The sequence below is a fragment of the Sinocyclocheilus grahami genome, unplaced genomic scaffold (genome assembly GCF_001515645.1).
Source record: "Sinocyclocheilus grahami isolate Dianchi unplaced genomic scaffold, SAMN03320097.WGS_v1.1 scaffold5.1, whole genome shotgun sequence".
NCBI lineage: Eukaryota > Metazoa > Chordata > Actinopteri > Cypriniformes > Cyprinidae > Sinocyclocheilus > Sinocyclocheilus grahami.
The window spans coordinates 2,115,662-2,128,037 of NW_015505184.1; the positions used below are offsets into that span (position 1 = coordinate 2,115,662).

At 37.1% G+C, this 12,376-nt stretch overlaps 1 protein-coding gene across 1 annotated transcript; it reads right to left on the reverse strand.

The window, feature by feature from the left end:
• LOC107586375 (cysteine-rich secretory protein LCCL domain-containing 1-like) lies at positions 1 to 10,769 on the reverse strand. Its single transcript, XM_016273696.1, has 14 exons — positions 10,514 to 10,769; positions 9,956 to 10,074; positions 9,558 to 9,690; positions 9,370 to 9,485; positions 9,115 to 9,210; positions 3,552 to 3,724; positions 3,288 to 3,348; positions 3,129 to 3,195; positions 2,823 to 2,953; positions 2,699 to 2,742; positions 2,544 to 2,616; positions 2,368 to 2,437; positions 1,003 to 1,136; positions 1 to 644 (listed from the first exon to the last, which is right to left on the reverse strand). Exons 1-14 carry the CDS (start codon positions 10,712 to 10,714, stop codon positions 593 to 595), a joined length of 1,470 nt encoding a protein of 489 aa, XP_016129182.1. The 5' UTR covers positions 10,715 to 10,769; the 3' UTR covers positions 1 to 592.
• Positions 10,770 to 12,376: the final 1,607 nt, after the last annotated feature.

Sequence of the window (12,376 nt, forward strand, 5' to 3'; positions counted from 1 at the left end):
TGCTCCTTTTGTGATACATTTTTCAAATTCTTCTAAAGCAATAATGATTTCCTGGCCTGCCAGGTTGTTACAGTATCAAATTCTGAACATATGCAGCTTAATATACTGTAAAGCGCAATACACTAATGAGCAGCTTCTGAACACTGATTTAAAAATATGCATACAAAAATATAAACTGTAATATAAGGCCTTTTCTACACATTCGAAATGTTCAGACATTAACACTTGTGTTTGCATGCACAATTGCCTATTTTGTTTGAAGGAATGCTTTATATCTTTATGTGCTTACAATAGCAAATATATACGTTTTATAAAAACATACAAGAATGAATGTAATGGATAAAATTCACTATATTTACAACACATATATACATGGCATTTACACACAGAGAAAACAAATCACGGAGACTTTGTTTTCTCAGGGCCAGATGGTGTCAAATTCAATGTCTTTTTTTCCTGTTGAGGAGATTTTTCGTGACAGCACTGGCCTAAAATCCAGCCCAGCAAGACCAGCAAACCAAATGTGTGGTAATTACTGGCTGTTATGTTACCAAGAGCTCTATTTCCTTGCATCTGTCCTTGGACGATGGTTTCAAATGACCGCAAACACTCGGAACGCTTTGCCTCCTGAGGGATTCTGTAGGCTAAATGGAAGAATAATGGCCAATATTAATCCAGAACCAGCAGGATAGAAAGATATAGGATTTAAATGCTAGTATGATTCATTAATCACCCTTCAGATACTCATGATACCCTCAAAATGCTATGTAATGAAGCAAAACAAAACCAGACTGCGTAGGTGGTCTGGTTTTATTTTGCAGAGGAGAAGCAGAGTTTATAAGATTAATGTTCAGCCACCCACTAAATAAAATGATTACGTTATCTAACCAAGCTCATATGGAGGGGTATTAGATAGTTTGTCTGAAGACCAGCTGAAGCCAAGAAGGAAAGACCAGCTATACAGCAGTAGCAGCTCAAAAGCTGACTCAACACACTCAGTACCTCTCTGAGGTGATGCCATTCTGGTAGGAGCCCTTGTACTGCTTCCTCTTGTCCACAGGCATTACGTCCAGATAACCTCCTGAGTCACTTCGAATCACCCCTGCGTGGATAGCTGCCCTGCATATACTGGAATTCTGCTCAGTGGGACAGAATAAGGAAAAATGGCTCATTTTCTACTGCAGTGGTAACAGAACAGTGACTTCCTAATAGCTGCAATAGAGCGACCCAGAGGAATATATTATTGTCCTTTTATAGCTTAGGAGTTTATGTTTAAGTATCATCTTTGTTTCAGATGATTCTCCTAAAGTTCATTAGGGGAACAAAAAGATAAATTTTTTGCATATAATAATAGTATATAGCTATAAAAAAATGTGGATAGTTTTAGTTAAATTAAGTTGAAGCAGAGAAAAATAATAAGCAAATCTTAGCAGTTTGAGATCTCTTTTGAAACTTTAGGGGAGGAACATGTGAAATTACTATGGTCTGTTTCTCAGAAGAAGAATCTGAGAAGCAGAAAACTTTGAAAAAAGTCTCTATTTGCTCTCCATTTCATCTCATTATAGGCTAGGAGAAACAACTGAGGTATTCAAGAGATCTCTTATAATATTTCCTGTGGGAATCAGTAATATTTGCACTGGATTTGGAAGCATTTCTTAATTTGAACCTATTTTAACTTGAGCATCATGTTTTTTTAACCATGTGTCATGTGTGAGATGATGGTCAAATGGTTCATCTAACACTTTTACATGAAAAAAATTATGTAAAATCAATGCAATGTAATGAAAAAAAAAGTTCTGTGTGAATGGACCCTTTAAGGGATAGTTCCCCAAAAAATGAAAATGACCCCTTGAAATACTCACCCTCAAGCCATCCTAGGTGTATATGACTTTCTGCTTTCAAACGAATACATTCAGAGTTATATTAAAACATGTCCTGGCTCTTCCAAGCTTTATAATGCCTTATAATGCTACGCCTATATCCTACGCCATCCGCTGGAATGCCACTCTCTCATGAACGCGTATATGACAGCTAGCAGAAGCTAGACATTACAGTTTAAAAAGTTTTAAATATGGATATTTTTCTTACACAAATGCATCGATTCGCTATTAACCCTGTGTTTAGCGCTTTTTATGATGGATGGGTGCACTTTATTGGACTTCTGTTGGACTATTGATATCAACAGCCATTCACTGCAATTATAAAGCTTGGAAGAGCCAGTACATTTTAAAATAAAACTCTGATTGTATTCGTCTGAGAAGAAAGTCACATACATATAATATACATATAATGGCTTGAGGGTGAGTAAATCATGGGCTAATTTTCATTTTTGGGTGAACTATCCCTTTAAATGGCATGAAGACTTACATCTGAATAATAGCGGGTTCCGATTACTCGGGCATAGCTGTCGTACAAGCAATTACGAGGACAATACAACCTAAAAAAAACACATCTTGTTAGCTGTTGTGCTATTAATGACTAAATTTATTGCATAGTATTTTGTGAAATCCATCAAGATTATTTTTGTCACAAAGTAAGCTTACCTGGGGCAGTGCCGGACTGGTTTCTTGAAAGGGCAGAATTGTGCCACCGTAGTATCACAATTAACTGCTTTCACTGGAAGTCATAAAACATTTATTAAATTTATATTCTGAAACTGAAAGTTTATCTCATTAAAAATAATCACATGTGCACTTACCTGGAACATTTGATACGGTGAAGGCATTGGCACTCTGATTTTTCCTGAAGAATAGCATGGAAAATGTGAGAACATTGTTGAACCCACATCCAGCAGCATGAAACGTATGGGTTCTGTGACTTACGCCAGAGTCTGAACTCCATTTTTGAAGGACATTGAGAATCGTTGCCTTCTGCCCACCCTTGTGACATCCAGCCAGCCTCCATCATCATCTATTATTCCAGCATGCAAGCCACTACCACAGATGCTGGATTGCTGGAAAAACAGCAACATTAATGAGAGAGACCCTGAGCTGACCACAATCTGTCCAAAGTTAGATATAGCATTTAAATATACGTAAATGGAAAAGTTTAGTAAATCTGTGCAACATGTAAATCTGTGCGATGCCACATTGATAAAAATAAAATGCAAAGCGAATGCATTTACCTACCATGTCATAATGACCCGATCCAATTACTTTTCCATAGCTGTACAAGCAGCCTGGTGGACATTCGTACCTGATTAAAGATTTACCAGACATGAAATGATTCATAGTAGAATGACCAAATCACATTTGTTTGTAGCTGATGTGCGAATTCACCCATTTTACCTGTTACAAGTAGTTCCTTTGCACTGATCACGTAATCTAGTATCACATGCTACTTGCTGAGCTGCAAAAAATAATAGTAGATGTCAATATATAAACACAGGAGTGCAGTTTTTTTCTGTTTTTTCTTTTCAGAATATAAGAGAACATACATTTAGTATCTATGCAAACATACTTTCTGATGGCACCCAGTAAAGACTTTACAGTCCTGTCCAGTTAAGTCAACCAATGAAATTTATCTTGAGTCAGCCAGTGAAGTTATCTTACACATCTGGGAAGTACTGATGACTTCGATCCTCTCAGTGTTCTCGTTGGGAGAAGGTGTCGGGGTCTCATCTCTGTAGTGAGTGTCGTGGTTTCGAACTGGCTCAGGTTCTGGTTCAATATAGTTATTTTCCTCTGTCTCAGGGGTGTAATGATAATGACTTCCATTATCTGAAGAGAGCACAATTTAATTACATTTTTCAAATGATTCAGGACCTACAGCCTTCACATGTTAGCTAAATGTTATAAGCAGTGTACTGTTCTGCACAGGGTTCTGATTATTTCAATACAGAGCAGCTTAATTTAAAATTGCATATGCGTAGTTTGCTGCCCTGTGCTAATCTGTTCCATATGTGCAGAGCTGGTACATTCCATTCCATCAGTCCTCAACAAATACTATTCCTCAGCCACCTTGATAACTCTGATCTTTTATCTTGCACAAGAAATCACCTGAAAATAGAAGATTCTTACTGTTTACAATGATGTTAATGCGAGCTGTATTAAATATGTTAAGTCGTCAACATGTACTTGAAATGTTTACCATAAATGTGAATGTAGTATTACTCTTTCAGGTGCATAAAATTGCAGCAAGCTTTCTGCATCTGAGCAGAAAATGCGGTAAGCAGTGTACTGTTCTGCACAGGGTTCTGATTATTTCAATACAGAGCAGCTTAATTTAAAATTACATATGCGTAGTTTGCTGCCCTGTGCTAATCTGTTCCATATGTGCAGAGCTGGTACATTCTATTCCATCAGTCCTCAACAAATACTATTCCTCAGCCACCTTGATAACTCTGATCTTTTATCTTGCACAAGAAATCACCTGAAAATAGAAGATTCTTACTGTTTACAATGATGTTAATGCGAGCTGTAATAAATATGTTAAGTCGTCAACATGTACTTGAAATGTTTACCATAAATGTGAATGTAGTATTGCTCTTTCAGGTGCATAAAATTGCAGCAAGCTTTCTGCATCTGAGCAGAAAATGCGTAGAGATGCAAAGCCCGCTGGTATTTTATGTGGCCTTTGAGACCCGTCTTGACATTGTTTATTTGTTGCGATGCCTAATTTGCTGTTACAGCGACCATCTGGGTGCATTCCAAGGGAGATATGCATCCTCTGTGACTCCCTCTACTTCCCTTTCAGAGTAATTACCCAGAGGACTGTGTGGCATGAAGGTAACTAATGTCTCCTCCCCCTACCTGCGCCCCACACAAAGACACATTCTGTTAGACTTTGCTGGGGGATACAGGGCTCTGGGATTTGACAGATTTAACACTGAATTGTTCAGAGTCCCAGAGCAACACAGATGTTATCAACTCAAAACTAATTGTCTAAGAAGAATGTTTTGAAACTCTTCTCTTACAGCTGATTGCAAGTGTCAGTCATATGAAATGATCCATGTGCAGTGCTGAGAAATGCATCATGTATTTTAGGAATAAATAAGAACTACTGTGTTGTACACTGGACCTAAGAGCTTAAATAAAAGGATGGTCTCTGTTGATTTAGAGCGTTATATTCTATTCTTCTTTGATGTCTGAGTCAATATTTGCCTTCATTGTTGCCAACTCCAATGCAGCGGGACGAAGCAGCAGCTATAGATGGTTCTAAGAAGTATCAGGTCATATTTGGCCAGAAAGCAATGAGAGGTCTGGCTGAGTGCCACGTACAGTAGGTGAGCCACAGAACGTGGGAAGGAGAAGCTGCATTTTGGCCTCCCTGATGGACCTGATGAACTGTTTGTTGTAGACCACAAACTTGACTGTAGCTCAGTGTGTTCTAGTGCATTTGTGCAAAGTGCGGTTATGGTGTGGTACCCAATACCGGTTGGCAGAGCCGTGTGATACATTTATAAGCACCCTCATGACCCCACCAATGTTTAAATAGCCTTTTAATTCACAATTCAATGGGAAAGTTGTACTTTAGCATGATTTTACAGGTTTTCACATTTTCAAATATATTTTACTGATTCTTTCTGTGCTTCATGCACATGTAAACTGATTTCAAGTAGGGATGCACAATATATTGGTTCCATGTCAGTTATCGATATCAGAGAATTTTTAATTTATTTGAAATATATTTTCAGATATTGCATATTTAATTTTACATTTCCATTATTTATTTATTTTGCATTTAGATTACTTGTGCCGTCATCTAACGCCTAATAAATAACATTACGAAATCTCAAAGTATTGTATTACATGTATTACATTTTCAAACTTTTTTTCTAATACTATGATGTTTAAATCTAGCATTGTTTTAGTCTTTTATTTTTTATTTATTTTGACAAATGTACAATTTTTATATTGGCCATGAGATATTAAAAAAAATGTAGTAGACAATTTCTTTTTATTCACTATTTGGCAGGTAAAACCAAGTCTGACCCTCGATTTTTGACATTGTGCAGAAAATATATTTTTGTTCATGGTTTGATCATAAGTTAGGAACATGATTCAGTAGAATTGTGACTAATCATCATGTGATCTTACCATGTACTCCATGTTTGAGGCAGGGGGGTACACTTGACCCCTCAGCTTATTATGTAGGTCAAGAATCAGTTGCATATCGCTCTGTGAAATTGCTCTTTTACCCCTTGACTTGGATTGCCACCATGTCTCATCCTTATCCATGTATTTTTCCAGGATGGCTTCTAAGTGGGTGGCATTGGGAATCACCATGGAAACCACAGTTTGGACAGTTACAAGCAGCACAAACCCACTAAATAAATCTTCATGTCCACACTTCATGTTTCCACAGCTGTCAGTAACAAAATCCAAAGTGGTATCTGTCCTCTGCCTGTAAAATCAAAATCATTTATATCAGATTCAAATAAATGTAATGCACACAAATGTATACTTATATACATTTTTATACAACTTTTTTACATAACGTAATACAACATGATGATTAGTGTGCATTTGCATGGGTGCTCAGAAATAGATAATTTCACACAAGCCTGACTGAAAAGTGCAGTTTCAGCATTTTTACAACTGAGCTGATTGTTTCTCACTTGTCAAAGACTTGTGTACGCCTTTTGCCACACACATGCAATATTTCATACGGTCGTGTCCTGAATTAAAACTGGCCACACAAGTCTTTGAAGTCTATAGCATCTAGTTATATGAGTAACTCTAATGCTACCTTTAAAGAAATTAATATGATCTTTACTAGACTTGGAATTATAACACTTGTAGTACTTTCAATTCATATGACATATTTTAAAATAAATGTTAAGGGTTATTTATAATGAAAGCATTTTAAGCAGCATTTTACCTTTTGCAGTTCCGCGCGTGGATGTTTATCTCCGGTGCCGATTTGCTGAAATAATTATTCGATGCTGTTTTTGTATTTCAAATACACGTGTCCACCTGTTTTGATCTGCTTGAGGTTTCTTTATGAATGAGTCATCATGAGTCATTGCGCGGCAAAATAATGTACTTTCAAATGTTTTAATTTGCGAGGCTGCTTTTCTCATTTATAGTGAACTTTTAAGCCACGCCCACAAGCACATCGACACACCCACCCACAGCACAGAAGCATATATATACCGGTGAAAATATACGCATAAATACTGGTGCAGTAGCCTGTGTTTCTGCTCTGTATATTTAGTCAAAGTCAACGAAGATTTATGCTATTTTTATTTGTGTGCGTGTGGTAGGTAGACCTCCTACAAAGATGGTAAAATCTTAATATTTATCATGGATTGCCAATATAAGTAAAAGCATCATGCACACAACAACATAAAATAAAGGAAACACATATGAAAAATTTTCTTGACCAAATAAAAATGCTGAACATACATTTAACATTATCATTACAAAAACCTTGGAGTGGTTTTTGGTACTGAAAATGCACGGACAGCTTCATTACCAAAAATAGCTTGAATGTTTTATGTCTAAGTACCTTGGAAAAACCCTGATGAAACAGATTTTTTTTTCAAATAAAGAAATACATGTGTATAAAAGTGGAATATAAACAGTTATATAGAGTGATCAGCACAGACTTGCTCTGAGCACCAGAAGAAAATATAATTAATCTATTCATGAGCATCAATATGATGGCTGATTCTAAAAGTCACTTTAAAGGGTTAGTTCACCCAAAAATGAAAATTCTGTCATTAATTACTCACCCTTGTGTTGTTCCAAACCCGTAAAACCGTCGTTCATCTTCGGAACACAATTTAAGATATTTTTGATGAAATCTGATGCGTGACGCGAGCGTGTGGCGGCGCTGACCCAGATCCGGCGTAATGACGTAAATATCTGGGTCAGCGCCGGCGCCGCCACACGCTCGCGTCGTGGTACTGTTGTGAACGCGCATCCAAAATGACGCAGTAGAGACGAAAATGTGGAATAAAGTCGTTATTTTTGTTTTCTTTGCGCAAAAAAGTATTCTCGTAGCTTCGTAACTTTACAGTTGAACCACTGATGTCACACGGACTACTTTGTCGATCATCTTGGTACTTTTCTGGACCTTGAACGTGGCAGTTACCTTGCTGTCTATGAGAGGGTCAGAGAGTCCTCATATTTCATCAAAAATATCTTAAATTGTGTTCGAAGATGAACGAAGGTCTTACGGGTTTCGAACAACAAGAGGGTGAGTAATTAATGACAGAATTTTCATTTTTGTGTGCACTAACCCTTTCAGATTGTGTTAACATTAGCACCATTTCTGGAATCGACAGTATCACATACAAAAAAGCAGATATCTGCTGTACAAAATCAATATAGATTTAAAAGATCCGAGATGTAGATTAATTTATTTCTTCATCTGAACAGATTACATCACTTGCTCACCAATGGATCCTCTGTAGTGAATGGGTGCCGTCAGAATGAGAGTACAAACAGCTGATATAAACATCACAATAATCCACAAGTAATGCACATGACTGAAGTCCATCAGTTAACATCTTGGAAAGTGAAAAGCTGCATGTTTGTTAGAAACAAATCCATTATTAAGGCTTTTAACTTTAAAATGGGGTTTCTAGCAAAAAATACCGATAATCCATAATAACGCTTCCTTAAGTAAAAAAGTAATTCCCCTGTTGTCCTCTCATTCAAATTCCACTAACATATTTGTTTAGAACTGCTTTACACTATTTTTGCTTGTAAACAATGCTTGATCAGTGCGTATTTCATTTCTGATACAGACACAGATTCTGTTTTTTCACTGGAAAATGCAATATTTTGGATAGAGGACTCCTATTTTAACCAGAAGCAAGTCTTTTTAAAAATCTTGATGAATTTGTTTATTAAAAATCGCAGGTTTTCATGTCACAAGATGTTTTGATCCAGTGGAGACATGTGGATTACTTGTGGATTATCATGATGTTTTTATCAGCTGTTTGCACTCTCATTTTGATGGCACCCATTCACTACAGGGGATCCATTGGTAAGCAAGTGATGTAATGCTAAATTTCTCCAAATCTGTTCTGAGAAAGAAACAAACTAATCTAAATCTTGGATGGCCTGTTTTTTTTGTTTTTTTTTTGGCCGAACTATTCCTTTAAACATGTGACAGACATCTTATTTAAACCAGTACATGAAGTTTGAGTTGATGGCAGGAAAGCACATGTTGTTGCTGCATGAACCTCCGTAGCTTGGAGGACAGGCTGAGCATGGCACACCGACTCTGTAAGGTGCCTCACTAATCCAGTTGCCCCTGAAAAATAGGACTGTTTTAAAAATATACCACAAAGATGAGCATGCATAACACCTTAGTCATGTGCTGGCATTATCAGACTGAGAAGGGTACACTCTGTGCTCTTGTTGGGTGTAATATCTGGCTAGAGCTGCATTAACAGATAAAAACATGACTAACTTTGGAGAATAATTGCAGACCAAGTAAGTTGCCTCCCTCCACACAGCGCCCCACACAACCATATTGTAACAGGTTTGGATGGCACATCCAACTCTGTTTGATGACGCCCACACCATCTGTAACATTCAGAGAGCGTCAAACATTTTACTGTTTGCTTAATCTGAATTATGACTTGCAACCAAACTCACTTGTGTGTAATGTGTGCACATGGGTCCGTAACAGCGCATCGGGCAGCGAGGATTGCAGTCATGTGGGTATGGAAACACATAATCCCTGACCTCATCATACCAAGGTTTAACCAGCTGAAGAATGGAGCGGTAACTGGCAGGAGCAGAAACAATTTGGATGCAATTTAGAAAATGAGAGAGAAAAAACAAGAAGCATTATCCACTGGACAGCATCGAAAACATGAAATTCTGGTCTGGCCCATTGCCTTGAGTCTTCTTCATTGTTTGTAATTGGATAATGCTGCCAAAGTGACATTTCAAGCCATTAAATTAGCACAATTCTTCTTTATTCTAAGAATAATAAAGATCTGAGAGTTAGTTCTATCAATAGCAAACAACTGTTCACCTGCAAGACTTACTTGCCAGTTCGGACTGAGAGGTTTTGACCCAGATATCGAAGAAGGTAAGGAGGTCCATGTTCCCAAATACACATGGCTGCCCAAGCTTCTGCTGACCTGGCCAGGCCTTCATCCCAAACCTAAAACAATATAACAACAGAGTTAATTGTGTGGAGTAATAATTAAATATTATTTTACGATTTTTACTATGCAGGAAATCGTACCCATGCGTGTCAAGTAATAATATGGCATTTAATCATGCACACACACTCATATGTTATGTCCACATGAAATCAAGACAGTGTGATTGTAAAATTCTGTGTACAATAAATGAACAAGCATTTTATACCTTTTAAACTCAAAAGTAAATTTATCGTTGGGGTTAAATGGCTTGAGGCTATTATAATAGGCTTTTATAACATTTTACTATATCCAGCAGGAGGAGCTGTCGAATGATACAAATGCAGCACCGCAAATCAATCTAATACGCTTTTTATAGTTTTGCTATTGAGAGGTAAAATGCTGCATACTGTTTCTTTGGAAAGATGGAAAGATGAGAGGGATGAGTTGGTTGCTTACCATATACTCCATGTTGGCTGCAGGTGGGAAAACATTCGCTCGCACCTTGTTGTGATAGTCCAGAATAGCTATCATGTCACTTTGCGAAATGTACCGTTTTCGCCTTGATTTGGGCATGGATGCTAATCCGTCAGTCCCCATTTCCGATTTATTGACAGTGATATTGGTTGCGGTGAGCGTTTCAGTCGCATTTCTGATCATCCAAGCGCTCGCATCACTGGCTATGAGTAATAGCAGCAAGTCGGTCAAAAAGTTGATGCTCTTCATCCCTTGTTGGTAAATAATCAGTGATTATCTGCAAATAAAATAATACTCATGAATATTTACGTCTCAAAAATATATATTATTAAGACAAAGTTCGAAAAATATGATATTTGAAAGATTTAAAATGACATATTAAGTATATAAAAAGTTTATAAATGTGTATATGTTTTCTGCATCGACATCGTACCGTTGAAGTGTTCGTATCTGATTGAGTGTGCGGTGAAGCAGCAGCTCCGCGAGTCTCAGTTATCCTGATGGAGATCTCTCATCCTGTCCACTGCTGCCTCTGGCTTTTATACTGTGCTGCTGTGATCCAAGAGGCAAACGCAAGGTGCCATAAATGGTGCCTAAATGGTTCCATAAAAACCTTTAACATCTGAAGAACCTTTCTGTTTCACAAAAAGTTCTTTGTGGCGAAAGAAGGTTCTTCAGATTATAAAAAGGTAAGAAAGAGATGGTTCTTTAAAAAACCTTTGACTGATTGGTTCTTTGTGGAACCAAAAATGGTTCTTCTATGGCATCGCTGCATGTGAAGAACCTTTTAAGCAGCTTTATATTTAAGAGTGTATAATGGTTATTATGTTTAAAGACAAGCCTTTCTAGGGACTTGAGATGCAAATTAACATATGATGTATTCTCTGTGTGCAATGCATTTTCAATTTTTTGGCTGGAGTCATAGTTTTTTTGTACTGTCCCTAAATTAATTAGCAGTATCCAAACCTGTTGCTGTTGCAACCCTAATTAAACACCCCTGAACCAGCTAATCAAGGTCTTCAAGACTCACTAGAAACTTCTAAGCAAGTGTGCTGGAGCTGGTTGGAGCTAAACTCTGAAGGACATTCATCCCTCCAGGAGCAGGATTGGACACCCCTGAAATAAACCAATAATAATATGAGTGGATTATACATTGAGAGGATCTTATTGGATCTCCCTCTTAACAAGGCCCAGGACAATGTTTCTATTTAATACCCTCAATTATAGCCTTAATAAAATGGGCAAATGTTATTTCAAAACTTCTTTTTCAGTTTTGCAGAAAGGCACTTCAATAACGTGTCAATATCAACAAACTACTTCATATAATGTGTATACAACAAAAAGTGTATAAAGATTAAAAGTAATTGAAAACGGCATCATTTTAAATAGCATAGTATCTGGGCAAAGGTTAGAAAATGATGCATGCAAGAAACCAGACGAATAAGGTGAATGAATATCTGGAATCTTATGAATTTCCTTTCACCTGTGCACAGTATTTGATTTGTAATGGAGGAACCATTTGGGCTGTTTTTGAGTTTAAGTATACATTTTACACAGACTGAGCTTCACCAGTAGTAAAATGATACGAAAATGCAAGCTTTTGCATATTTTATGTATGTTGGCCTAGTATTATGCAGATTAAATTCAATATTACCTTATGAATTAATATTTGTTAATTTTACAATGCATATTCAAATTTAGTGGACAAGTACTGTTTAGCTACAACTAAAGAGAAGGAGAAATAAAAAAAGGTCTACTGCCAAACCATCCATAACCTTGCTGAGCATTTGTGTGCTCCACCCAATGATGTTCTTGCAAACTGGAAACTCATAGTCAAAGAATAAC